The 25,712-nt window shown below is 37.4% G+C and overlaps 1 protein-coding gene across 1 annotated transcript in view; it reads left to right on the top strand.

Moving 5' to 3' along the window:
- ITGA8 (integrin subunit alpha 8) overlaps nt 1–25,712 on the top strand; it is a 176,780-nt gene that overhangs the window by 134,564 nt on the left and 16,504 nt on the right. Inside the window, exons 24-27 of the mRNA XM_090266563.1 lie at nt 6,476–6,581; nt 9,581–9,739; nt 20,434–20,562; nt 24,946–25,059. Of these exons, the coding sequence (XP_090122689.1) occupies nt 6,476–6,581; nt 9,581–9,739; nt 20,434–20,562; nt 24,946–25,059 (508 nt within the window). The remainder of the gene's footprint in view (nt 1–6,475; nt 6,582–9,580; nt 9,740–20,433; nt 20,563–24,945; nt 25,060–25,712) is intronic.

Below are 25,712 nucleotides of genomic sequence, written 5' to 3'. Positions count from 1 at the left end.
TTTCTTCTGTATAGATGTGTTATTTTCTTGGTATTGATATGTAACAGTATGCATGGAGTATGGTCAGCCAGGAAACTCACCCAAGTCTCTGTATTCAGTTTTTCAGGGGGCTCCATTACAGAGACATGATTGATTAAATGACCACTTAATTGATCTCAGTCTCCAGGATGGCTGGTATGATTTGATCAAACCACCCATCCTAAATCACATTGCTGGTCTTTTTGGTGTGGGCAACGACCACTCTAAATCATGTTGTTAGAATATCTATTGTGACCCAAACCCCCAGGCAAACAATGATACTCTTCCATCTCCAGCATAAAATGTTGAGAGCTTAGAGGTTCCCTCTCAGATGCTGAGGACAAAGGCTAGACCTCTTTAGGGGCAAAGTTAATCTGCTTACTACACAGTTATGCCTTTTATTTCTTTTTCTTCTCTTACTGAGTAGAGTAGGACCACCACAAGATTGAATCGATGTGGTAAAAGAAGACATCCCTCCCACCTTGGCTGGTGTGGCTCAGTTGGTTAAAGCATGGTCCCATAGCCTAAGGGTTGCAGGTTTAATTCTGGTCAGGACACATACCTAGGTTTCAGATTTGATCCCCAGTCGGGGCGTAGTCCAGGCCTGTGTACTCCCCAGTCCTGGTGCATGTAAGAGGCAACCAATCAATGTTCCTCTCTTGCATCCATGTTTCTCTCTCTCCCTTTCTTTCTTTCTTAAAAAAAACAATGAAAAACATGTCCTTGGGTGAGAATTAAAAAAAAAATTTAATAAAAATAAAAATAAAGGTTGCTTCCATATCTTGGCTAGAGTAAATAATGCTGCAATGAATATAAGGCTGCATATGTCTTTTCAAATAGTGATTTTTTTCCTTCAGATAAATACCCAGAGGTAGAATTCCAGGGTCAATTGATAGTTCTATTTTTAACTTTTTAGTTTCATGTCACTGTGGTCAGAAAAATGTTTGATATCATTTCAATCTCTTAAATTTATTGAGATTTGTTTTGTGGACTAACATGTGGTCTGTCCTGGAAAATGTTACACGTGCACTTGAAAAGAATACATAGTCTGCTGTTTTGAATAAAATGTTCTGTAAATATCTATTAAATCCATCTGGTTAATGTGTCAGTTAAGACCAAGGTTTCCTTGATTTTCTGTCTGAATGATGGATGTAAGTGGGGTGTTTAAAGCCCCCTACTATTATTGTATAACTGTCAATCTCTTCCTTTAACTCTGTTGATGTTTGCTTTATGTATTTAGGTACTCCCACATTGGGTGTGTAGATGTTTACAAGAGTTGTATCCTCTTATTGGATTTATCCCTTTATCATTATGTAATGTCCTTCTTTGTCTGTTTTTACAGTCTTTGTTTTAAAGTCTGTTGTCTGATACAAGTATTGATACCCCATCTTCATTCTTGTTTCAGTTTGCATGAAATATCTTTTTTCATCCCTTCACTTTCAGATTGTGTGTCTTTCCATGCGAAGTGAATCTTTTGTAAGCAGCATAAGCACTGGTCTTTATTGATTCAGCCACCTGTGCCTCTTGATTGGTTCATTTAGTCCATTTACATTTAAAGTAATTGTTAACAGATATGTACTTATTGCCATTATATTAATAGTTTTCTGGTTGTTTTTTGTAGTTCTTTTCTGTTCCTTTCTCCCTCTCTTGCTCTCTTCTCCTGTGCATTGATGACTTTCTTTAGTGGTATGTTTGGATTCTTTTCTCTTTATTTTCTGTGTACCTATTATAGGTTCTTGGTTTGTGGTTACCATGAGATTCATATATCACAATGGCACTCTATTTTTAGTTGATGGTTGCTTAAGTTCAAAATACTTTCTAAAAGCACTACAGTTTTTACTCTCTCTTCCACATTTATGTTTCTGACATATTTTACACTGTGTGTGTGCTTTGATTTTAAACCAAACTTTCTGGGAAAGAAGCACACTTAGTCATAATAATTATTCTATTTACATAGTGTGGGACTCAACTAAAAATTTTGTTACTGCCTTTGGCATATGTGTTCATGAAAGATACATGTCTGGAGTTTTCTTTTCTTACATATCTACTTCTGATTTGGGTATCAGGGATGCCAGTCCCATAATATAAGTTGGAAGTATTTCTCCATTTGCTCTATTTCCTGAAAGAATTTGCATAGAATTGGTATTATTTCTTTCTTAAATATTTGATAAAATTCACCAGTGAGGCCAGTGAAGTCTGGAGTATTTGGGGGTTTTGTTTGTTTGTTTGTTTTTATAAGAAGGGTTTTAACAATTCAATTTCATTCTTTGATATAAAGCTATCCAGTCTCTGTTTCTACTTCTGTGAGCTTTGATAGTTTGTCTTTCAAGGAATCTGTTTTATCTAAGTTGTTACATGTTTTGGTATAAAGTTCATAATATTCTCTCATTTTCCTGTTAATGTCTGTTGGACGTCTAATGAGGTCCCCTTATCATTCCTAATATTGGTGATTTTATCTTCTACCTCCACCCCCACCACCACCACCGATCAGTCTGGCTAGATTCTTTTCAAAGAATCAGGGTTTGTGGTTGTTATTGTTTTTGTTGTTCATTAATTTTTCTTTTTTAAAAAATCTTTTTTTTCTTTTTCTTTTGTTTTCTATTCCATTGGTTTCTGTATTTGTTGTCATAATTTCCTTCTTTCTCTTCATTTTAGGTTGGACTTTCTCTTTTTCCCATTATTCCTGTATTTAGAAATTAGATCATTGATTGGAAACCTGTCTTCTTTTCTTACATAAGCATTTTGTGCTGTAAATTTCCCTCTAGCAACTCCTTTAGTAGCATGCTAAAATGTTGACATGTTGGGTTTTCATTGTAATTCACTTCAAAATACTCTCTGATTTCCTTTGTGATTTCCTCTTTAACTTATGAGTTGACTCATGGGAAGTGATCTGTTTGATTTACAGATATTTGGAGATAATCTGTTTTATTTTTGTGCATTTCTAGTTTCATTTCCCCATCCCTCTCTTGATAAGAACAACACTATTTTAAAAACCAGAGAAGAAAACACAAGCATTATTATTTACTATCTTTTAAAATATCACAACTAGTGTAAATGTTGTCTCCTTCAAATTTAGCTTATCTTTATTTTGTTAATCAAAAATAAATTGCAACTTTAATTAAAAAATAAATTTTACATCAAGAACTGCTTTTATTCCATAAGACATAACTCAGTCTAAGGCAGCTAAGAGATTAATGTAAATGATTCTCATATATTTATTTTATGATATGAATATTTTAAACTGTATGTCTGTCATCACTTCTTGCACTAATGTTTCTAAGTAAAAAAGTGGGAATTTTTCTATTCATTTTGCCAATAATCAAAACAGAAAATTAAAATTGGGTTTCTCATGTTGGTGCAATTATTCTAATTGCTAGATTAATGTTCAATAATGGACCATATTTTTTTCTCTAAGATAGTGTTCGAGTTATTTTCAGTCATTTTGCAAATAAAACTCTTTCCTCTAAATAGTCAGCAAAAACATTAGTTCCACTGTTTAATTCTTAACAAATAGCTTCTGTGTTAAGAATCTTCTAGGTTCAGTCTTCAATAAAACCTAATTTTCTTTTTGGTTAATGATCTTTATTCCAGTGTATGTTATTATGCTCTATCTCTAACACTTCTTTTCAAAAATTTACCATTGTCTTTGTAATTTTAAAAATAATCTCAAATGGATTTATTTCTTTGGGGAAAAAATTACTGAGAATTATTTCATTTGTTTCAAAGCCAGGTCATGTCAGCACTGTCTTTAAGCACACTTACATGTCATTTGTTGGTGCAAAGGATGAACTTAGCATAGGTATGTTTGAAGTGAACTTGGTCACAAGAAGCAGCACCACATATATCAAGATCTCAAAGAGTAATACAATTTTATCTTTTGTAAAATAATCAGAATCGGATGGGTTTGTATTAAGAGAGCCTACAGTCATGAAAAACCATCATCTGCATAGATATTGTCTACAGCAGGTAGAGCCAACATTATTATGTAAGTGGTACTCTTTACTATTTTGGACTAATACAGTTTAAAAACCGGGTTATGAAAATAGGGTTCATGCCATACCACTACATCATCAGATTTGAACTTCCTGATGGCATGTAGACTTTAACTTATCAAAAACCTGATTCATTGCTTTCCCCCAAAGCCCTTCCTAATGTCTAGTGTTGCCGTTGAGTACCCCTCATCTTATTACTCAGATGTCTTTGTGGAGTAATGCTCTATCTTTCCTCTTAGACTGTGAGGGCTATTCAGTTAGGGTTGTTAGATTAATTACACTGGATGTTCATCCTGTGCTAGTCAGTGATATGCTTTCTCCCTTCCTTCTTAAAAAATAATAATTTTGGAAACGGTGAACAATGATTCACTCATTTAGTTGGGATCTTTAGAGAGCCATCCTTTGCCATGGTTTCCCCAAACATGAAAAGGTCTTCAGAGGGTAGATACATGAATTTTGTAAGTCATACTAATTGAGTGATTTTTCCATGTCCTGTGATCAGTTTCTTTATAGATTTCTATTTTATTTTGTTACCAAAATGGGCCAGGAAGTTTCTAAGTTGTGTTTACTAAAACCATCACATCTTAGTGGCCCCTGTGGTACACCATCTATTGGAAATAGTGGAAAGTACTTGAGTAAACCTGAGTTATCATCTTCACCTGTGACCAATCCCTTACTTCTCTGGACATCAGTTTTTATTTCATATATAAAATAAGGGATTTTGAGCAATGTCTCCACAATACCAGTCCAGATCTAAATTTATGATTCTGTAGTCTTAGAAGATTTATGAATTTCTGTAGGATTGATGATCATAAGAATAAAAAGAAAAAAACGATTTTCCTAGATCCTCACAATGGATGTAGGCATGATGGAATCAACTCTCTGTTGTTGCCAAACTAAGATGCTAAGAGCCAAGTAAAGCTTTGGGTGGATTGGTCATTAAGACCCATGGGAATGGAGGCCCAAGCTCTCTCAGCTTCCCTCTGATGACAAAAATCCATCATGTCCCAGACTCTTCTCTTTAACAAGTTCCCTGTGTTTGATCTAAATAGGATTTAATCAAATTAAGTAGGTAAGGGGTGCATGGCATAACAACAAACTACTCTAAATGGTAGCGAATGTTGAGGTATCTGCCTAGCACAGCTGCGTCTGGTAGTTTTTGTTTTAATAGTTACACATTAAGGATAAATGCAAAAGACTTTACAATTTAGTACATTTCTGTGGTTTTCAGTTTTAAAAATGTACTTTTTGTACTCACTCCTAGAAGACAATGCAGCCAAATTAATTTTGACCAAAAACATTTGAAATGTTCTCCAATAATTTGTGGTGTACAACCCAAAGAGTTTATCACAATTTTCCAGATGAGCAAATAGAGACACAGAGACATTAAATTATTCGCCCTTTGGTCAGAATTTAACCCAATAAAGTTTACTTTCTCATTTAGAAAGAGATTATTAGAGGGAGGAAAAAGATAACTTTTGGAGTTGCTGAAGGCTGTGTGAATTACTGGATACCCTCAAAAGGGCACTTAAGACAACTAATTGCCAAAAGAGATAATGTTACTTCTAGAAAAGTATAGAAATTTTTTAAAAGATATATTTTAGCTAAAAACTGCTAGAAATCATTGTGGGCTTTTTGAGAATTATACTTTTTAAGATTGTGTAAAAATAATCATTTGGTCTAAAATCAGCTTTTATATGGACTAATGCCATATACTGTATCTCATTCATCCAATACTCACTCTCTAGGTATAAGTTGCAGGCAAAAATACCTAGTTGTCAAGTTAATATACTATTTACATGATTACACCACTTAACTTTCTCTCATCCTTGAGTTACCTATAAAGCAACGCTAAAACACGGAGGCTTTATTTTGTTTTCTTCAGACATATGGCTGAATTAATGGGAATCCAAAGAAATAAGAGGAATACTCAAGTGGCCATTTTCTACTATGAAGTATTTAACTGGAAACTATATTTCTTTACAGCTGGACATTTAATACACTACACAGAATTCTAGATTTTTATTCACAAAAAAGTCCGATTTCTTGATATGGCTTAAAGGAGGAATTATATATCCCATACACATACACACACACACACACACACACACACACACACTCTTACACTTACACGGGATCTAATATATGTAAATATATTTATGTATGTATATGCTAAATTATGCTACCAACTCAGGAACATGCTCCGCTCTGCCCCTAGTGGCCAGGAGATAATATAGCCAGTCTCTGAGCTGGATACCGTAAGAGCCTATGGTGGATGTTTCAGACCCTTCACTATTCCCGTAGTTATTATGCTGAACATTACTTTCAATACTGTTTTCCTCATAGGAAATATCTACTCAAGTAAACTGAGAACCACTTCTTCCTACTACTGTTGTAATGTACACTAGTGAAACATCCTTTACACGTCCGGTCATCAGCCGTTAATATAACCTTGCATGTTGCAGAGTCTCCCACCCTCCTCAGATTGTTCTGCCCATTCATAACTGGGAACCAGAAGAGGAGCCCCGCAGAGAGGAGGGAGTTGGACCGTTGGTGGAACATATTTATGAGGTAGCTATTGTCTCTGCTGAAGTTGTGTTAGGGGTTTATTCTTATGCTCTTCACTAATAAATGCTTCATAGGTTTTTAAAAGACACCAATACAGCACTGGCCAGGTGGCTCAGTTGGTTGGACCATTACCCTATACACCAAAAGGTTGTGCGTTTGATCCCCAGTCAGGGGCACATAGCAGCAATCTATGTTTCTCTCTTACATGGTGTTTCTCTCTCCCCGCTCCCTTCCTGTCTCTCTCAAATCAATAAACAGATCCTTGGGAGAGGATTAAAACAATTTTTTTTTTAAATAAAAGACACCAAAACTCCAGCTGGTATGGCTTAGTGGGTTGAGTGCCAGCCTGTGAACTAAAAGGTTACTAGTTCAATTCCCAGTCAGGGCACATGCCTGGATTGTGGGCCAGGACCCCAGTTGGAGGTTTGCAAGAGGCAACTGATCAGTGTGTCTCTCCCCCTTTCTCCCTCCCTTCCCCTTTCTCTACAAAAAATAAAGTAAAAATTTTAAAATAAAATAAAAGATACCAAGTATCTGAGCTTCATATACTGCCCAGACTTGACCTGTTATGTTATCATACCATAACCACTATACAATCACTTCCTTTTTAGTGTGAGAGCCCTATATAGCAAGAAACATTTTATCTTGTTACTGTTCTTATTTTTTTCAATGTTCTTTATTTCCTCTCTTTTCAATGTTCAGACAACCTAAGCATAAGAATGACTAGCTCCCTAGACTTTATTTCACTTATTCTTATATTTTCAGATATCCTTAAAACCCACCCACCTCTTAAACTCAAGGCCACCAACCAGAAGGTACCAGAGAACAATTTTATGGATTATTTACTACTATACAAAAAATGCATATATAATACAGTAATCCCTCACTTATTGCGGGTATTACATTCTTGACCCCCAGCCCTGCAATAGGTGAAAATCCATGAAGTAGGAACCTTACATTTATTTTAGTATTTATATATTTTTTAAGGCTTTATAAACCCTTCCCACACACTTATAAACCATTCCCGGTCCCTCATTAACCTTTCCCACTCCGTTATTAACCTTTTTCACACTTTTATAAATACTACTTACGTTCTTAAACATATTCTACACTCTTAAACCTACGTAATTTTAACAACATATGTATACAGTACTGCAAAATCCCACAATATAGTGAAAAATCCGCGGTAAATAATTAAATATAATGTTTTAAAAAATCCCGCGATACAGTGAGGCCGCAATAAGTGAACCGTGATATAGAGAAGGACTACTGTATATATGATGGGTGGATGGTAGATAAATAAGAATAATTTTACTGTTAGTTCAGATAAACCAAATTAGACATGAATAACTTATCCTGAGATTTGAAATAGTTCATTGATTAGTAAAATATGTTCCAGAAGCAAGCCAGTGGTTCATGCATAAACCCTGGTGATCTGTTCCTGCCTCGGGTGTTAACAGTGATTACTGAATACAGAAGAGCTTTGTTGATAGATCATCTGAAGCATTTAAATTTTTTACAATCAGAAACCAAGATATAGTAAATGATTAGTTTAGTAGTTGTTCCTTTTTTATTCTCTAAAATAAAGTTAATGCTTTCAGTGGAGTTATTCCTGTTGATTTTCAAAGGCCTAGAAATGGAATTTTGCTAAAAATAATATCCCAAGCCACTTTCTGTTCAAGGTTCCTTCTTGATTAATGCCCTCTATCCTTTCCCTATGTAACCAATGCCACTGACCTAATAATTCTGATGATGACTTTCATCTCAAACTACATTCTCAACAGTTACCAATAAAGCCATTTCAAAACTGATGAGCTGGTTATATATAAAGAAAAGATGCATCAACGCCTGTGCAACAGGAACTCCTGTGTCACCTGCCCAACCTGTGGAGCAGAATCAGAAGTCCTGTCTGGAGCTGTATCAAAGCTGTGCCTGCAGCTTTCTCGATAGCAAAAGGAGAACACAGTCCCCAAGGCCACATGGATTAAGAACTTCACTGGAAAAAGAAAAAGTTGACAAATAATTTATTAAACCTTCTGTGCACTAGTTTCTGCTTAAGAATGGTGAAACCTTAACGTTTGAAAACATTGCAATTCAATCATTCTCAGGGCAGCCCTGCTTCTAATCTTAGCATAAATGGATCATAAAATTTTAGGGTAATAATCAGCAGTACTAAAAGCAATTATCAAATGCTTCTTACATGTCTCAAAATATATTGCTATCAATGGATGCCACGTTGTTTTGATAATGTGAATTAAATTGTCCACCTAAGAGGGAAAACCAATTATAAATTATTTTATTAACCATGGTAATTTTCAGAATTATGGGGAAAAAGATCTCTGCTAACTTTGAATTTTTAAGATCATAATACATTTAAATATACTTAGTGTTTTTCACAAGCTATTTTGTGTCCTGTGAGTACAAGATTCTTGTGTTTAAAATGTTCATCTCTTTATGAGACATGGCCTTTCTTTCCTTGACTTTCGCTGATTGAAACAGAAGGAGCTCAGCTTTGAAATACACACTTGAAGTGAACTGTGGTGAGCCTGGCTCTTTGTCACTTGATGGATAGCCATGCTTCCGGGGGGTGAAAGAGAGTGCATCGCATATGGTTGCAATTGACAAGTCAGTAGTCAGGAAAGAGGCGATTTCAATGTAAAGAAAAAATAACTAGGTTTTGAAAGCATATCACTTAAATTGCATTTCTAGCACTGCAATTAAATTAATGTAAATTTAAAGTAAGCATCACAAGGATCAGACATGGTTAATGTGATCTCTGCAGAAGAAATCTGCTCTGAGAGACTCACAGATGGAAGAGTCTTCTCTAAGCATCAGCTTTCAGAGCTCTTCTTGCTTTTAGGGACTCTATTTCCCATTTTTCACAGTCATAGTCCAAATTTTTTTTTAAATCATGCTTTATAGAATGGGTACAGAGTATGTGGAGTTTGATTGTGTCTTCCTTCCCATGTTGTACCATAACATGATGTGTTCCTTGCTTGTAGCTGCACAATATTGGACCAAGTACCATCAGCAACACTCTTCTGGAGGTGGGATGGCCATTCACTGCCCGGGATGAATTTCTTCTTTATATTTTTCATATTCAAACCCTGGGACCTCTACGATGTCAAACAAATCCAGATATCAACCCCCAGGATATAAAGGTAGGACCCTGGTCTAACCTGCAGCTTTGTTTACTTTTTATGGTAAGGTAAAAACAAAAACAGTGTCTTATAAAAGAAAACAAAGTAATTATAAGTTATTTCCATGATAATTGATCAGACCTTATCTTTTAGTTTTATAGTTAAAATGCCAGACCTGCCTTAAAATATCTCTCCTAGAAAACTTCAATCTCTCTTAGTGCTATTGTTCATGGTGACCTGTTATTTATTTAGTCTGTTTCAATAAATACTTTTTATATATCATTTGACTAGCAGCACAAACCTAACTCAAATCATAAATAGACATGTCATGTTTTGGAGAATTTGTACAAACTGTTATTTTTAAAGCCTTTTTGGTATATTGCCAAATGACACAAGGATCTTTGCCAAAATGGCTTTTCCAGCTGTTGCCAGTTGCAAGTGGTGAAATGCGATAATTTGCCAAAGGCCACCTCTGTGTCCTGAGAACCCTAGACTAGAATTTTCAGGACCCTATTCTTCAGTGAAGCTTATAAAGAAGCAGCCCTGGCTGGTGTGGGTCAGTGGATTGAGCACTGGCCTGCGAAGCAAATGGTCACTGGTTCAATTCCCTGTCAGGTCAAATGCCTGGGTTGCAGGCCAGGTCCCCAGTTGGGGGCTCATGAGAGGCAACCACACATTGATCCTTCCCTTCCCCTGTCTCTAAAAGTAAATACATAAAATCTTTTAAAAAGAAAAAGAAGAAGCAAAGAGTAGTGCTCCTCAAACTCTTAAGCATATCCGAATCACTGGGAGTCTAGAATACAGGGTACCTGGTGGGGCCTGAGACTCTGCCTCTCCATAAACACCTGCCTGAGATCCATGGGCTACTTTTCTGGTCACACTTCGGCTAGCCAGGAGCTCAAGCATCCTCAGAGCTGATCCCATCCAGATTAAGATAAAAATTTGGCTTTAGATTCCTACTAGAAAGGAAAGAAATGAATTAGCATAAACCCTTGAAAATGTCACATTTGAATGAGGGGAATAAAGCTACTTGTTAATCAGATGTTGACCTCAAAGAGAACTTCATTTAGGAATGAATGTGGTCTAGTGGCTGCAGGGACACATTGTGTCCATGAGAAATGGTGCAGAGGGTAGGCTTCCTGCAACACTCACTCAGCCATCCAAGACACAGGTCTCCCTCTACTCCCACCCAAGGGCATCGGGACAAGGCCTGTTATGAAAGGCTCCTTTTTCAGCCCAACATGCCTTCTATTCAAAGAGAGGAAAACTGAAAGGGGGTTCAGTATTAAAATATTTATGGGACATCAAGCCTCCTACTTTATGGGGAAATAATAAAGAGGACCACTTGTATTCCCCAGAATTATTGAAAATACTTCCTCCCTGGAGTTTTCTTGTCCATTTCCTCTCTCTTTGCTTTTCATTGACATCTCAACATCTTCATAGACAATAGCTTATATTATAAAATAACATCTTCAAGTGTTAATGTAGAACAACCAAGTAATTAAGACATTCACATATCTTGTTCTGCAGTTCACATAACCTCTATTTCAGTCATAGATTCTTAGAGCACGTGATTACACAGGAGGTTTCTAACTCTCTCTGAGTGCAATGTTTAGTTTGTATCTGACACTATTTATATATGTTTGTATATATTATGTAACTTGTTTAATGTGCACCATGTCAGTTGTTATTTTTTAAATGCAATTAACAATCATTTACAGTGACTGCAACAGTACAAATAGATAACTTGCCTTAAATTTTGACAGATTCATGCAAACTGAGTGGGAGTATATACTAAGCACCTGTATTCCCTGCTACCCAGTTAGTCTTTACTATATATTTTGATTTAAAATCTGTCCAAGGTTAGTGATTTTTAAAAAGTAACTTAATTATGTTTCTTTTACAAATTTATCATTCTGTGGGAAGTGAATATGAGAAGATTTTATTACAATCTGAAGTAATAGCTCTGTAAAATAAAAAATTAGTATAATTCATGAATTCTTGAAATTCTGAATTCATTGAGCACTTGAAATATTACTACTTTCAGGTTGTACCTATATTCACTAAGCATGAATCAGAGTTCAAAAGAGCTTTCATCAAGAAATATACTTTAGCCCTGGCCATTGTGGCTTAGTTGATTGGCTGTCGTCCTGTAACCAAAGGGTTGCAGGTTCAATTCCCAGTCACGGCACATACATAACTTATGGGTTCAATCCCTGGTTGGGGTGCATAGAGAGGCAACTGATTGATGTTTCTCTCTCACATTAATGCGCCCCCTTTCTTCCTCTCTTTCCCTCCCTCCTTTCCTCTGTCCCTAAAGTCAATGAGTATATCCTCAGGTGAGACGAAGGGAGGAAGGGAGGAAGGGAGGAAGGAAGGAAGAGAGGAAAGGGGGAAGGAAGAAAGGAAGGAAAAGAGAGGGGGAAATTTTTTAAACTGATAAATAGTATATTTTATATCAGTAACTATAAACAATTGAGGTACTTGATAATTATTTTCCTTTAAGATACTAAATTTCTTGGTGAAGTTGCTATTAATTTACTTGGCATTTATTTCTTCCTAGATTACTCAAAGCTAAAGTCTATTCTTTGTCTTAAATATGAATTGGAAATTAGTAAGGAACAAATTATTTATTATATCTTATCTTCAAAAATAGGTCTGGGAAATTTTAAAATTTAATATCAATTTCAGATTTCTACATCAAAGATAATTGCTGTGTTTTTTTAAAAATGGAGTACAGGTAGCTTTATTTTTAATTACCTGAGTTATTTTTTTCATTTGTTTCTTTAAGAAGGACAGAGAGGGTAGGTTTAATCAAAGGAACAGGGAGGCAGAAATACATTTGTGTAGTCAAGAACTAAGTCCCAATACTAAATCTTACCCATTGAGTGGGTGAAGGTAAATTTTCTTACCAGTTGGTTCCACAGTTTCTTTATAAGTTGAGCGATAAGTGGTGAGTGCCTCTGTGAGCAGTATATGTTCTGCAAATCCTTTCTGAGCACGTTCCGGTTCCCACTGGGCTTGCTGCCAGAATACCCCAACTGTTGACTTGTCAGAAGTGGAACTACCACTCCAACTTTCTAAAGCTTCCTCTGAAGGATTTTCAGAGTTCCCAGCCATGTCTTTCTCTTCGACCATTCAGTTAATTTCCTCTCAGCAGAATCCCTTTCTCTCATGCTCACATACCTTTTTTAGTTCACTTTTCTCTCCTGTATATATTCTCATGTTTGCGCACTGACCACTGAAGGTAGAGCGGCCTTCTTCACTGCCTCTTTCCAACTCTCACAAATTCCTCAGGAAATTTGTTTATGAAAAAGAAACCATTAGATTTTCTCAGATACATTTTCTAGGCCACCCACTCTAAGGAACCAGTGCCACCAACTCTAAAACCTTTGAAATTCCCAGAAAGCCTCTGCAGAATCTCCACAATGTCTTCCTGTAATTAAATGGACCAGCATTTAATATAGTGTACTTAACACAATGATTTGTTTCCATTTTTTTTTAAATTTCTCATATAGCAACTGTCCTGGCTTTATTGTACATAGTCGTATGCACCAAAGCCATAATGTACATAAAGTAGATCTTTTTGTGGGCTGGCCTGAGAACTGCACCAACATTTACAACATCATTTCTAAAGAAAAGTGCATGCTGAGTGCCAAACATCTAGCTTAAAACCTCCTGAAATAAAATTCATGTATAAGCTGACGATGTATTCCAAATGTGACTCTGCTCACATAAGCGTCCAAGTCCAAAAAGGCCTGAATGAGGTTCAGTTTTCACACAGCAACTGGTACAGTTCATTATCCCAGCAAATTGCCCCTTTTCCCCCAAGGTTTGGAGTGCAAATGCTGACTGCCTTTGAAAGGCATCACCACGATCATTCTATCTGTCACCTGTGGCTGTTTTAGGAGACAGTGGGCAAAGATCTCACCCACATACACCTCCCTTGTTGCCCAAATACAGAGCGTCAGCAACTAAATTAGGGTTGAAATGTGGTCATCAAGGATACACTCAGATGCTACTAGAAGTCGGTGAGTTTTTCATTGAAATATTCGTCTCATATCGGGCTTTGTGGAGAGTCATTCTGCCTGCTTTGTTGATCCTGTTCATATGTCTGACGATGAGGGTCGGTGGAAGCGTGGTAGATGGTGTGATTCAGGAAAGGCTGAGGGGGCTGCCCCGCCCAGCGGAGCGTGAAGGCGTGGCAGTGCCTGGGCACATGCACTCCTGCTTTCACTTTTGTCCCCAGTGAAAAGGTTCCTGTCTCTGGTCGTCTGGTGTTCCTCCCAGGATGGCTTTACTTTATCAAGTTTACTTCTCTGTCTTCCATAAATTTAGGGGCATAAGCAGGTGTCCCTGAGGGTTCTGCCTCCAGGCTTCATGGTTAGGTCAGAGGTAGAGGACTTTAATGTGGCAATTTCTCCACATTCTACCATCTAAAACATTTTGAAACTTTCAACTGTCTGTGACATTCAGACCAATCCATTAAATTTAATTCATTCCAGATCCAACTTGGAATAAAATTTTAGAGTTTAGTAAAGTACTTCTCAAGTATTCTTAAAGGCAGTAAAATAATGATTTCGAACTACCAATTTTCTTATTTTGGTGGAGTCTGTCCTGAGGTTTGGAGAGTCCTTCAAACATGCTATGATTTCTAGATAAAATGAAGTTGAAAAAGTAAACACTATTAAGGAACCAAAGTTGCATAAAGAATAAAGGATTTTTTAAATGGCAAGATTCCACAGTGAACGGTCAAATGTGAGATGCTGGGGGAAAGGGCTACAGAGTGTAAAATTGTACCCAGGAGAGGAAGGCAAATAAGATGCTCAAATTCAACCTGTGTTAAGACCACAATGCAACATTCTGGGCTTGAGTTCAAGAAAGAAGAATCCTGAGCTAGAAATGGTCTGACTGAGACTGGACTAGGACAACTGTCATATGAGAGAGAAAGCCAATGTTGTTGTATAAAGAACTGTCTGTGGAGCCATGGAAAGCAGGAGGTCATGAGTGAGAATGTCTCTTGAACAAGACCATTCCCACAGGAAGTCCAAATTACAACCAGACCGTACAAACATGGAAAGCAGAAACACAGCAACTGTTCATCAAAGATTATAGCCCTGCAACTAGTTTTTTATTTGTTAAATCAGTGAGCCCACAGACAGTGGCTTGGCTTAACAAATTTGCATAGTTTTGTCTTATCCTTATGAGCATTTTCTTCCTTCATAACTGCCTCCGTTTACATACTGCTTCTTTTTTAAAAAATAATTTATTTATTTGTTTGTTTGTTTATTTTATTTTTTAGAGAGAGGGGAAAGGAGAAAGAGAGGGAGAGAAACATCGCTGTGTGGTTGCCTCTCACTCGAGCCCCCAGCTGGGGACCTGACGTGCAACCTAGTCATGTGCCCTGACTGGGAATCGAACCAGCGATATGTAATGCTTGAATTCAGAATGCAGGGACACTTGCTGCTTCCTAGAACAATGGCTCCCACCTCGTTCATGCCTCCCTCTCTGTCTCTCTCTCTCTCTCTCTCTCTCTCTCTCTCTCTCTCACACACACACACACACACACACACACATTTATTTTATCCTTTACTTTTTCAACAGTGCCTATAGGTCCATTTTTAGCCACCAAAGAGAATATTCTCTCCAGGGTCAATTTCTCTTTGCCTTATCTATTCTGCAAGATGGTTTTCAGGTTCTCATGTATCTTTTAAAATGTAAAACACATGTCCAACAACTAAGAAAAGCTTTAAATCGCCAATGGAATGAGTTGATTCTTTTGGTTATGCTTTGCAAGAAGTTTTTAGGATGTTAAACTAAGTGTGGGTTTCTTTCTTCCCAACAAATTCTTAACATTTATGTCTTAAAGAAAAGTACACGTAAGTCTGACCCCCTGGGCTTGTCTCTACTTCTTTTTAATTATAGGCAAAGAGTTACATGAGAGAGGTCCACCATCTCTTTCTTACAAGGAATACCTGAAATCCAGACATAAATTACAAATGAGAAAAAGATAGCATGCACTTGTTTGGGTTCACAGACCCTTAATCTCATTTCATCCAACTTTCTTCTTCAAAAGCTGTCTTCCAACTGTATTGCAACATTCTAGTGACACATTATTCCTTTACTCCATAAATTTAAACTTATGCCAGAGTGAAGAGTAATGAAAATAGAAAACTCCTGTTGGGGTTAAAATCTAAGTAGCAGCTGGGGAAAGAACTGTATTTACTAACAATTGTTTCCTTATTGCAGAAAGGAGCAATTTTCATATTTGTTCTGCAGAAGATGCTTTAGTGGTTACCACCAGCTTCTCACAGCTCTTAGCAAATGTTACTGTTAACTGAATGTCTGCCTAATGTGGGCGGGTGCAGAGATGCCTGCCTCCCTCCCTGTGAAGATTTCAGGTTAAGGAAAAGCATGGCCTGTAGGTGCACACTCGATTGTGAAACAGGCTCCAGAAGTACACCTGGAAAATAGGCTTTAACTGTTGTGTACATTTCTTGGATAACCTCTTCCTTTTTGGGGGGGCGGTGGGGGTGTTTTCTTTTTCTTTTGTATTTTGAAATAATTTCTGGAATCTCATTTGAGAAAATTGGTTTGCAAGCCATTTGAAGACGTTCTGATTAGGGTGTTTAAGAGTGGCATTCTTCTATCTGTAAAATAATGTTACTGAAAGAAAGAGATGTGTTTTATTGACCTCTGCTCTGTGGTATGTTCATTCTGTAGCTCAGAGTAAGTCCTGTGTTTCACTGAAAGACTACTTAGAAATACTTGTAAATGGTGATATACAGGGACCACCACAATAGGATGTGTTCTTTGTACCCAAACTGCTGCATCCAGTGAAACCACATAGGACGTTGAAGAGTGTCCTCTCTGCCTTGTTATTTTATTACTTCTATTAATAATAATAGGCTGTAACTTGGGAGTAAAGAAACCCTCCCTAGTTCCTCCCAGCACCTTTTCTCTGTAGTTTCTTACCTACAGAGTTAACTCCATAACAGATCTCCCAAAGGAAAAGCTATACACACTCAGACACACACACACAGAGTGAGTGTACAATAGAAAATATCTGATGGAATCTATATCTTTACAATTTTAATCTCACGATGTAAAGGCTTTTCTGTTTTACTCTCCGTCATTGCAGACCCTTGAGCCGCTCATGCCTTACACGCCTCCCTGGCCAGGTGCTGCCGTTTCCCTGGAGTATTCCAGCGTCCGTGGGGCTGAGCCGTCCCTCACTTCTAAGTCTCAGATCTTTAATTTAGCATCAAAGCCTCCAATTCAATCTCCCGTTTCCATAATTTTCTCACTTCCTTTAAATGAAAACTTGTTCCGAGTCAGCTAACCCACCCCACTCTCAAGACGGCCTGGAATCCATGATGAGTCCATTGAAACACTCTTACGAATGCCCTTCCTTAACCTCCCTTCTCCTCCACCCTTCCAAGTCCCTGCCCTGGAAACCTCCATGGTACGCGGTCCCAGAGTCTGGCTTCTCTACTCCTAAGCCTTAGGGCAGCACTGCAGACCAATGGGAGGAAGTGCTCACTGGGCGGTTAGCCTGCAGACAAGCCCTCCTGCCATGCTGATAGTCTCCCTTCCCATTCTCTTTGTTGGCTTCTTCAAACCTTTCCTATTTCTCCTCATATCCAGTGTCTCTAGCATTGCTATCAGCAGGTGACTGTAGAGCCAGAGTATCTTCAAATGATCCACACCCCATGCCCACCCCCACCCCCTACAGACACCTAAACATCTATCCGGCATCCTCAGCTTTTCCCAACACTTTCAGGGGAAGAAGAATTTTTCCTTCACTTCTAACCTTAACTCTGCTAAATAAAGTATCCCCTCTGTTGCCTCAGCCTCTTCGTCTCTAGTAGTTCCTTCCTTAAATTTCCTCTAGCTTCAGAACAAACAGTAAGCAAATTACTTGGTTTGCATCCTCTTCCAAGAATGGGCACCTTCTCTCTTCCATTTTTAGCCAAGCTGGACTTGCTATTCCAGCTTTCTTGTTTCTCTTTTACTCTTATTACAATTATAATGTTTTTGTTTTCATATTTAAAAAATACCAAATATCTATCAGAAGAATGTCAAACATGTAAACACACAAAGGAGGAAAATTTTAATTTCTAGTAATGTCTCCACCCACTTACTGTTGCATTTCCTATTTGTTTATGCATTAATTTATTTCTCCATTTCACTGCATATTGCCAAAATTAAGGATACTCCTTAGAAACCCATAATACCATTATCATACCTAAAGAGAAATTAGCAAAACTTTCTTAATATTATCAAATATCTACCCCTGGTAATTAATGCTTAGATGACTATTCTTGCATATCATTTTTCAATTTCTAGATATACAAGGTGAGTATACATTCATTTTTTATTAAAATATACCATCTTATTATATATTCTATTTTGTAACCTGCCGTTTTCCCTTATATCTTGCTAAATTATATGTACAGTAGTCCCTCACTATATCGCAGTTCACTTATCATGGCCTCACTGTATCGTGGGATTTTTAAAAATATCATATTTAATTATTTATCGCGGATTTTTTGCTATATCGCGGGATTTTGCAGTACTGTATACGTATATTGTTAAAGTTACGTAGGTTTAGGAGTGCAGAATAAATATAAGGTTCCTACTTCATGCGGGGGGTTGGGGGGGTCTGCAACATAATAGCCGTGATAAGTGAGGGAATACTGTAGCTCTACATCATTAAAAAAAAAAAAAAACTGTCCAGAAGTCTTTTGTATAAATGTCATAATTTATTTACCCAGTAACTTACTTATGCCCATAATATTTTATGTTACTGTCTTTTGTCTCCATTATAAATAACTTAAGAACATCCATGTTTGATTTGTTTTGTTTTGATGCTTTCTTATAGTACAGTTTTTCAGTTTAGTTATTTTTTTTTTTTTAGATTCCACATATATAAGTGAAATCACAAGGTATTTGTCTTTCTCTGTCTGACTTAGTTCACTTAACATAATGCCCTCAAAGTCCATCCATGTTGTTGCAAACGGCAAGATTTCCTTCTTTTTTTGGCTGAATAATATTTCCTTGTGTGTATGTGTGTGTATTTTCGTTATGCAATCATCCAATAATGGACACTTACATTGTTTGCATATCTTGGCTATTGTAAATAATGCTGCAGTGAACATAGGGGTTGGAGATATCTTTTTGAATCAGTGTTTTCATTTTCTTCTGATAAATACCTAGGAGTGTAATTGCTGGAGCATATGTCAATAACTTCCCAACTGACAAATTCAATGACTACATTTAGTCCTAACTTTTTCTTTTATGCTTTGGCTGGGTTTGACAATTTTACAGTCACTCCTTTCTTTTTGCAACGTTTTTTTCCTCTAGCCTTCCATAGATTCAGTTTCCTGGATTGTCTCCTGCATCTCATGTTGCCCATCTTTACTTTTCCTCACTGGATCTTCTTCCTGCCCATTTTCTGATATTTCCTGCAATGTTATAGGTGGACTCTATGCTTCTCATTTTTTCATTTTCTCATTGAGCAACTCAGACCAATCATCAGGCAATTACTGTACATCTAGACAGGTGCTGATGGGGAACAGAGCCATCATGTGGAACATCAAATAGGGGTTCAGGGTACCAGCCTGGTGCAGGTCAGGAGTGGAGAGCAGTTCTGCACACCAGGGGCAGGATGCAAGGGGCTCTTGGTGAGAAATGAGGCTGTAGAAGCAGACTGAGCCAGCACTTGAAAGTTCTGTATGACACACTAGGAAGTCTGGACTATCTTTCTATTTGTCCAGTAGATTTCTCCAGATTCTTAGGACATATGGAACGCTATCATTTCATCTTTTGTGTTACATCCTACATCAGCAATGTGAGAATATCTCTTCTCATTCCACAGAGATGAGCATACCATTATTGCTCCTGTGACTCCAAAGAAAAGCTGTATAAAAATAAGATGTATTTGTCTTGGGCAGGGGGAGGGAGCAGAAAATTGGAGTTCTGTATTCAGTTAGTCAAAGAATGTTAATGGGATTTTATGTGTGATTTATTAGGACTCTCAAAATATGTATTCAGCTATCAGATGATCCAGCCTGGAGCCTGAGATAAAATCATAAATTCTAGAACACTTGCAAAACCAAATTGGGGCTCAAAACAAACTCTGTTACAGCATAATGTTTATGTGGCATGATTAAGAAACGTCATTTTCATTAGAATGTGGTTCTCTCCTGAGGGAGCACTTCTTACACTTACAGGAATGAGGGACTCAGACATGCTGATATTGGGTCCTTGACCACTTCAGCACCTTATAGTCAGAACCTCACTTTTCTGCCACGTCAGGATCCATCTCTCCACATAGAAACTTCTTCAGTTTAACAAACCCCAATATACAAGGAGAAGAAGGTAAGGAGAGAATAATGACTCATGCCTGAAAAGTCACTCAGTGTTCTCTATCCTTATGGGGAAGTCACTTCTGCTGAAAATCCTGTCTTCACAAGATAAGCTTTCCAGGTGCATTCCCCATGCCTCATGAATTTCTGTAATGGGAAAATGGAAAGGTTGTTCCTTCTGGATGGGGTTCACTTTGCTGTTGGAAATGCTACTGGTAAATCAGAACATGTCTGAATTCTAATGTGAATCATTTCCAGTTGTGAAAAAAAAATTGCCTAGAGTTCAAAGTTAGGTAACAAGTGTTAATGTGATTGTATGTGATCTCTCTTGCTTACTATTTACAGCCAGTTGCTTCCAGAGAGGACACTTCTGAGCTGAGTGCCTTTTTGCAGAACTCGACCATCCCTCATCTTGTCAGAAAGAGAGATGTGCCTGTGCTGGAGTTCCACAGACAGAGCCCAGCAAAAATCCTGGTGAGTAGTCTCAGCACGCATAGAACCAAGGGGAAAGATCAGCTTGGACAGAGTGCCCTGATTCAAATGGTTTTAATGTCAAGTTATTTTTTATTGCACCAATTGGGGTGACATTGGTTAATAAAATTATATAAGTTCCAGGTATACAGCTCTACAATACATCATCTGTATAATATGCTGTGTGTTCACCACCCCAAATCAAGTCTCCTTCCATCACCATTTATTCCCTCCCTGCCCTCTTCTACGTCCCCCCTTGCCCTTCAAGCATTGTTTTTCATTCTCCTCCAGTACTCAGATATGCCTAAGATTTTTTGGCAGTATGTATTGTGAGAAATGAAAGTGACTTTTTAAATTAGTATTTGCAATGTAACTTTTTCACCCTTCTAAACCTGCCATGGAAGGCACATTGGAGAAGTAATGATTAAAAATATGAAAGGTTAGCCTGTCCCCAGATACTGCACTGGTGAGAGTTTAAATCGAGCCTAGAGTAGGGCTGCCTTTCAAAGGGTCCTGGAGTAAGAGTTACACCTGTCCCTGAATCTCAGTGTCCTGTGCTCATCTGGAAGAGCCATGAGTGGTGTGTTCAGGTTTCTGGCCAAAAAAAAAAAAAACCTGCAGAGTCTTACCACTGGGGTATGTGGTAGATCTAGCCTGAGCTAGTCAGCTCTGTGTAAAACTGTGAACACCATTCCTGAATCAGCATTTTTATTCACTTCTCCCACTTCTTCCAATGAGAATGTTAATGCCACTGAACTGTGCACTTAAAGGGGTTAGAATGTTGTTTTTTAATGTATTTATTGATTATACTTTGACATTATGAAAAGTTTCAAACATGGAAATGGACAGAAAAGTCCAGTGAGCAAATCTAACTTAATCGGTTAACTTAAGTCAAGAAGGAATGTTTATTGTAATAGAAGAACCTGAAATTACATGGGAAAAAGCTATGGCAGTTGGCAGATTTTATGATTTGAGTCCCTATAAATTTTTATGACGTTATAAGGTTTTGAAAATGTTAGCGTATGGAATAGATATGCTATTGAATTTAGAATAAATTAATAAAATTCTGCATAGTGTCATTTTTAAAAAGCTTTTAGAAGGACTAGAACAGAAAACAATGATTTAAGTCCTAATAATGTAATGTATAGCACATTGACTGTAGTTAATAATACTGTATCGTATAGTTGAAAGTTGTTAAGCAAGTAAATCTCAAAAGTTCTCATCACAAGAAAAAATTGTGTAATTATGTATAATTGTGTAATTATTAACAGGTGTTAACTAGAATTATTATGGTGATTATTTTGAAATACAAACAAATCTCAAATCATTATGTTGTGCAACTGAAACTAATATGTTATATGTCAGTTACACCTCATTAAATTTTTGAAAAAAAATTTATAAATAAAATGACTGACATCTGTAGAATTCTAATATGCAGTACCAATAGGAAAGCCCTCTGGAGAACCAATATCCAAATCTCTGGGGACCAACAACTTGGAAAATCAAGATTCGACTATATTTTTCAGTTTCCACTTCAGCATATGTCTCATGAGTATATGAAGGCAATGGAAGTCAATAACTAATATTCTTTTGAAAATTATATGCTCTTGTGTAATGGGATCAGGTTTTTGCCTTGTATTCTTTCTCATTAAAGACTTTTAATGCAAGATGATTTTTAAACCTCTGAATATCACAGAAATTTATTACTTGCAGATGAGGGCAAGGCAAGCCTTGATTTCCATGTCTGATTTTATTAAATCATGTTTTATTCCCTTTCTCTCTTATTGGTTCAAAAATTGCACATCATATGCCCCTCCATGTCCCCAAGTCAAAATAATTCTGGATAGAAAGTGATTATGCAAAGTTTATTCTGAAATCAAAAGTTAAATAAGACCTCCTACAGTTTTTGTTTAGTTAAAAACAACTTACTGAATCACATTTCTGATTAGGAATTTGAAAGTGCAAAATGCCAACATCCTGTTTGGGATCATAATTTCGCATTTGCATAGGAAAAATCTGTATCTGTAACCCTGAGATATAATTTCTCCTCTACTTAAGAATGTCCTTGCCTTTCTCATCTTAGATCCCTGCTGCTTTTTGCTCCCATCTCCTCCTTCTGCTCCTTTTACTTCTCAGTTTGCAGGAACTTTGTCTTTTCCTTAATCCTGTTCAGCGCTTGGTACTCTTGACCGCTACCTGAAACCATCACCTCCCCGGGCTTCCCCTAAAACATTCCCTCATGGTTCTCTCCCTACCTTTTGACTTTCCCCTTTGAATTTTTCATGGACTTCTCTTCTGCTCATCCTTAAATGCTCCCAGACCTCAGGATTCCATCCGCAGCCCCGTCCTCTTCTCTCCCATTGGCTTTGCACTTTCAGGGGAATTTCTCGTCTGATTGTAACTCCCGTGATTAGTCATTCTTAGGTGGCTCCTACCATCTTAGCCCTCCCTTACTGCTTTCAAGACTTCAAGGGCTCACTGTAATGTTCATCTGGATGTCTGAAAGACATGCTAGTGCACACATGTCCAAAACTCTGTCTCCACGACCTCCAAAATGTGCTCCTTCTTTAAAATTCCCAGTCTCAGTAATGCCAGCACCCATCCTCCCAGTTCCTCAAGCCAAGACAGCTTCCTCTACCCTGCCCTCTCCTTCATCACAGTCTTTGATTAGTCACCACATATCTATTCTACTTCCAAGGCTTCTCTAAAGTGCATCTTCCTCTTTTCATACCCACTGCCTCAGCTCAGGGCCCATCATTTCTCACTTGGACTCTTATAACAGCACTTGTCTTCATCCTTGCTTCCCATTCCTCTCTCCATTCCTTCCTCACACACCACCTGTCCCTACACTACAAACATGGTCAGAGCCCTTGCTTAAAAAGCTTCACAGGCTCTCCAGGACCTTCTGAATAACATCCAAGGTCCTTAGCACAAGTAGGAAGATTCTGTACCACCTGGACTTTCTCAATCCCCTGTCTCATTGCCTTCTGCCCACCCGCCCTCACATACCCTTTTCTCCTCTTCCCTGAGCACACACTGATCTTGTACAAGAGAACCATGTCCCTGTCATCCTGTGCTTCTAGGTAACTCTTGCCTTTCAAGATTTCCTCCAAGGAACACCTCCAAAATCCTTCAACAGAGCTAGTTAACTGGGATCAGCATTATCAGGGAGTTTACAAGAATTACCTCCTTCTGACTCCCCACCTCCTTTGCCTTCAGAAGGTGGGATTGGCTGTACATAGCATGTCAGCAGTGGAGCACAGGCTAATGTGAGGGTCCTCACAAGTAGCACAAACTGCAGATTTTGAGAATCCCTGCTTCTGCTAGAGACACAAGACCCAAACACTACAGTGCCCAATGCTAGTAGAACAAGAGCAGCTCAGCCACTTGTATTAGAAACATCATGAAGAAATCTAACCTTATTAGAGTTTATCAGGTAACACATTACTTGTTGCTTGGTTTTAGAGAATTCTGAGTATCCCAAAAGAGATTTTCATAGCAATATGCTCCTCAGGCTACTCTGTATTTTATTGATTTCATTAATGTGAAATGCCTTATCAACTACTTCACACAATATTCAATAAAATAATGTTTATTGAGCATCTATGGGCCAGTACCCAGTGTTTAAACATAAAAAACAAAGTATAGCCCATACAATAAATTCAATCAGTGAGCATAATTCAAGAAGGATCATCCTATACATGGGAACACGGAAAATGTACATGAGGTGCTCATTTATTTCCATAATGGGATCTAATTAGAAAATATGATTTGATAGGTAGAATGTCATCATAATGAATACTTTGCCGGAACATGCATTTTACATATTAAGGGTTATCCATTATAAGTTGGACAACCCTAGAAACTAGTTTAAAAACTAGTTTTTATAACCAGGAAGTAATTTAGACAGAAAGAAGAATGTTATAGAACAAATGCTTATCAGTGTGTTAATAAATTTGGGTCCTCAAGATCATGTGGACCCAGAGACCTTCCTTGAAAGCGACTTTATGACTTGACTTTGTCCAAGGTCAGGTGCTATGAATGTCTGTAAGAAATGTCTTCCTGCGTTCTGAGAAAATGAACCAGCAGAACAATTCAATTCTTGCTGCAAGAAGATAGTATTCAGTCCTTAGAAAAGAACTTAAATTTTATGTTGTACTTATGTTCCATTTTATCTCTACATTACTACTGAGGTTGATGCATCATCTTTGCTACCAAACTGTGTTTTTTTCTTAGTTGTTTTAATGTATTTGTTCATTTTAATTAATAACTTATGGATTAGGTGATGATTTCTGAGGAAATAAGATAAAATAAATTGACTTCAATGTTGATTCTGTGTCACAATTTGAAGATGCTGATTTGCCAAAGTTGCTGCTTTTTTTGCAGAATTGTACAAATATCGAGTGCTTACAGATCTCCTGTGTGGTGGGACGACTAGAAGGAGGAGAAAGCGCAGTCCTGAAAGTCAGGTCACGGTTATGGGCCAAGACATTTCTCCAGGTAACAAAACCGCTGAGGCACACATGCTGCGCTCACAGAGCACCTCCTCTCAAAAGCTCAGCATGAAGATTTCTTTTGTAATGGCTTTAAAACTTTTTTAACATTTTCTATTTTTACAATTTTTAGATTTAATTTTTTAATAAAATATTTTTAAATTGTTTTTTAAATGTTTTATTTTTTTAATTTTTAAAAGAAAATTTCTTTCTTTTACAAGATAGATCAGTTGGTCATCTTTCCCATCAGGTGAAGACACTTTTTTTCAGCTTTACTGAACTACTATTGACATATTACATATATAAGTTCAAAATGTATGATGTGATGATTTGATACATATATTGCAAAATGACTACCACAGTAAAGAAAGCTAATACCTCCCTCCCTTTATATATTATATTTTTTGTGTAAATGTGGTGATAACTTTTTTTATAATGTTCTTTTTTTTAAATAATTTATTTATTTGTTTATTTATTTTATTTTTAGAGAGAGGGGAAAGGAGACAGAGGGAGAGAAACATCACTGTGTGGTTGCCTCTCACTTGTGCCCCCAACTGGGGACCTGACGTGCAACCTAGTAATGTGCCCTGACTGGGAATTGAACCAGCGACACTTGGCTCGCAGGCCTACGTTCAATCCACTGAGCCGCAGCAGCCAGGG

This window comes from Furipterus horrens, unplaced genomic scaffold, assembly GCF_987537825.1.
Source record: "Furipterus horrens unplaced genomic scaffold, mFurHor1.1.pri manual_scaffold_2, whole genome shotgun sequence".
Taxonomy (NCBI): domain Eukaryota; kingdom Metazoa; phylum Chordata; class Mammalia; order Chiroptera; family Furipteridae; genus Furipterus; species Furipterus horrens.
This window is presented reverse-complemented; position numbering and strand designations above follow the sequence as displayed.